Here is a 1,943-nt window from a genome sequence, read left to right on the forward strand (position 1 = left end):
ACAGCTGAGAGGGCCGGTTTCATTAATTAATTTCGCTAACGGTAGCATTTTTAAGCAAGTTCAGTGTCCAGTGTAACAATAAAATCCTGAGTTTTCAGTTGTTTGGTGTAGCCTGCTTGTAAAACTCAGCACTGTCTTACACCTGCTCTGCTCTCTGCTTTGTGTTCCAGCAAAGACAAATTGCTGCAAGTTTTGCTTTGGTTGATGTTCAAATATGTGATCAATGTCGTGTCCACGGTATCTAAAGTGTTTTCTTTCTTTTGGACTGCTTGATCTGAGCAAATCACTCTTCAGCCGTGATTCCGAGCATCTTCCATTTCTGTCTTTGTTCGACAGTTTTTGTCTTTGCACATTATGTTTAAGGCAAACTGCGCAGTCTTTATGTAAAATCACATAGCCTGTGACAAAAAATCAGATTGGAAGAGAGTGCCAGACTTTAGTCTTTTACATCATAGGTCTTGTAGTGCTCAAGGGGGAAGCCTGGTTATTGTAAACATTATCTTCATGACTGAAGTTGGGCATTTGAACACAGGACCTATGAGCATTGAATGGATTTTGGAGCCAATGGACTTTTTGGAGGAACAATTAGAAATGACCTTAAGCATCAATAAACAGCAGCAGGCCCACACCTGGTGCTTGGGATGGTAATTTACGAGCAGTGTTTTAAACATGAGGAGGAAAATAGAAAAATTGTGATTTTGTACCCGGAGATGTCATTTGACTGAAATCTAAAAAATAATACTGTAGTTTGTGTCTCTTCCAGTACTTTATGACTCTAACTCACCACCCTAGCTCCAAATACACCGTTTCTCACAGATTCAGATATTTGAACTTTTTTATAAATACCATAAAAATACAAAAATGTATGTATAAGAAAGTTTCGATGAACACTTTTTAGCAGAGTTGATTCATTGCTTGTGTGGATCTTGTGTGAACAGAGTTTCCGTATTTGTTGGAAACTTGGCATCACAGAGGCTGTTTGCTCTTATTCAAGGACTAATGATGCCTCTCTGCTTCCTTTCAGGGAATCGCCGGCACAGATGTGGCCAAAGAGGCATCTGACATCATCCTGACTGACGACAACTTCACCAGTATTGTCAAGGCCGTCATGTGGGGGAGGAACGTCTACGACAGCATCTCCAAGTTCCTGCAGTTCCAGCTGACCGTCAATGTGGTGGCCGTGATTGTGGCGTTCACAGGCGCCTGCATCACACAGGTAAACCGCTTATGTCTGAAATTGCAGCTCATTTAGCACACCAGTTTGAGTCTGAATAACGACAGACGGCTCAGGGGGACCTCCTGAATATGAGCTGAAAACGCTGGAACGAACACGTGTGAATGAGAATTTTTGAAAAAATCTCACATAATGTTTGTAACTACACAACCCAAAAAGAAAAGGACGTCACGATCACTGGATTTTTCAAAATCTTCTGTCTAAATTCAGTCTCACAGTTTGATATTGTTTGCTTGTGTTTATAAAAAAAAAAAAAGAAGGAAGAAGTTTAGAGTACGAGTGGGCAGAAAAAACTGCGGAGGTTCTATTTTTGGTTGTGTTTGTGTGCGTGTGTGTCATCACTCTGTCTGTAAAAATGATAGCTTGAAAAGGGGTGTAGTGTGGGGTCATGGAAGCAATCCATTTAAATTTGGCTTCGATCCACCAAAGTCTTAAAGGTGAATTTATTGTGGTGAATACAATAAAAAAAAAAATACAATTCTAGTAAGAACTGCCCAGAGAGTGAGTTGTTTGGCAAAGGTTTGTGTGCTCAGTGTGCTTCTTCTTTGTAGTGTTTTGCTTTAGATTTTTTGTTTCAAAACATCATTTCAAATTTTCATTTTTCACATGTATGTTAATAGCAGTTTGTGAATGCCACAACAATGCCACATACATACAGTGGCTTGCAAAAGTATTCGGCCCCCTTGAACTTTTCCACATTTTGTCACAT

At 39.8% G+C, this 1,943-nt stretch overlaps 1 protein-coding gene across 4 annotated transcripts in view; it reads left to right on the plus strand.

Annotated features, from left to right (window-relative positions):
* Nucleotides 1–1,943, plus strand: part of LOC102215338 (plasma membrane calcium-transporting ATPase 1-like) — a 124,888-nt gene that overhangs the window by 106,654 nt on the left and 16,291 nt on the right. For all 4 annotated transcript variants that reach the window (XM_013909986.1, XM_005729636.2, XM_005729638.2 and 1 more), the window contains one exon: nt 1,025–1,216. In XM_013909986.1, coding sequence (XP_013765440.1) covers nt 1,025–1,216 — 192 coding nt within the window. The remainder of the gene's footprint in view (nt 1–1,024; nt 1,217–1,943) is intronic.

Source organism: Pundamilia nyererei, unplaced genomic scaffold, assembly GCF_000239375.1.
Source record: "Pundamilia nyererei isolate P.nyererei 1_Seehausen unplaced genomic scaffold, PunNye1.0 scaffold00034, whole genome shotgun sequence".
NCBI lineage: Eukaryota > Metazoa > Chordata > Actinopteri > Cichliformes > Cichlidae > Pundamilia > Pundamilia nyererei.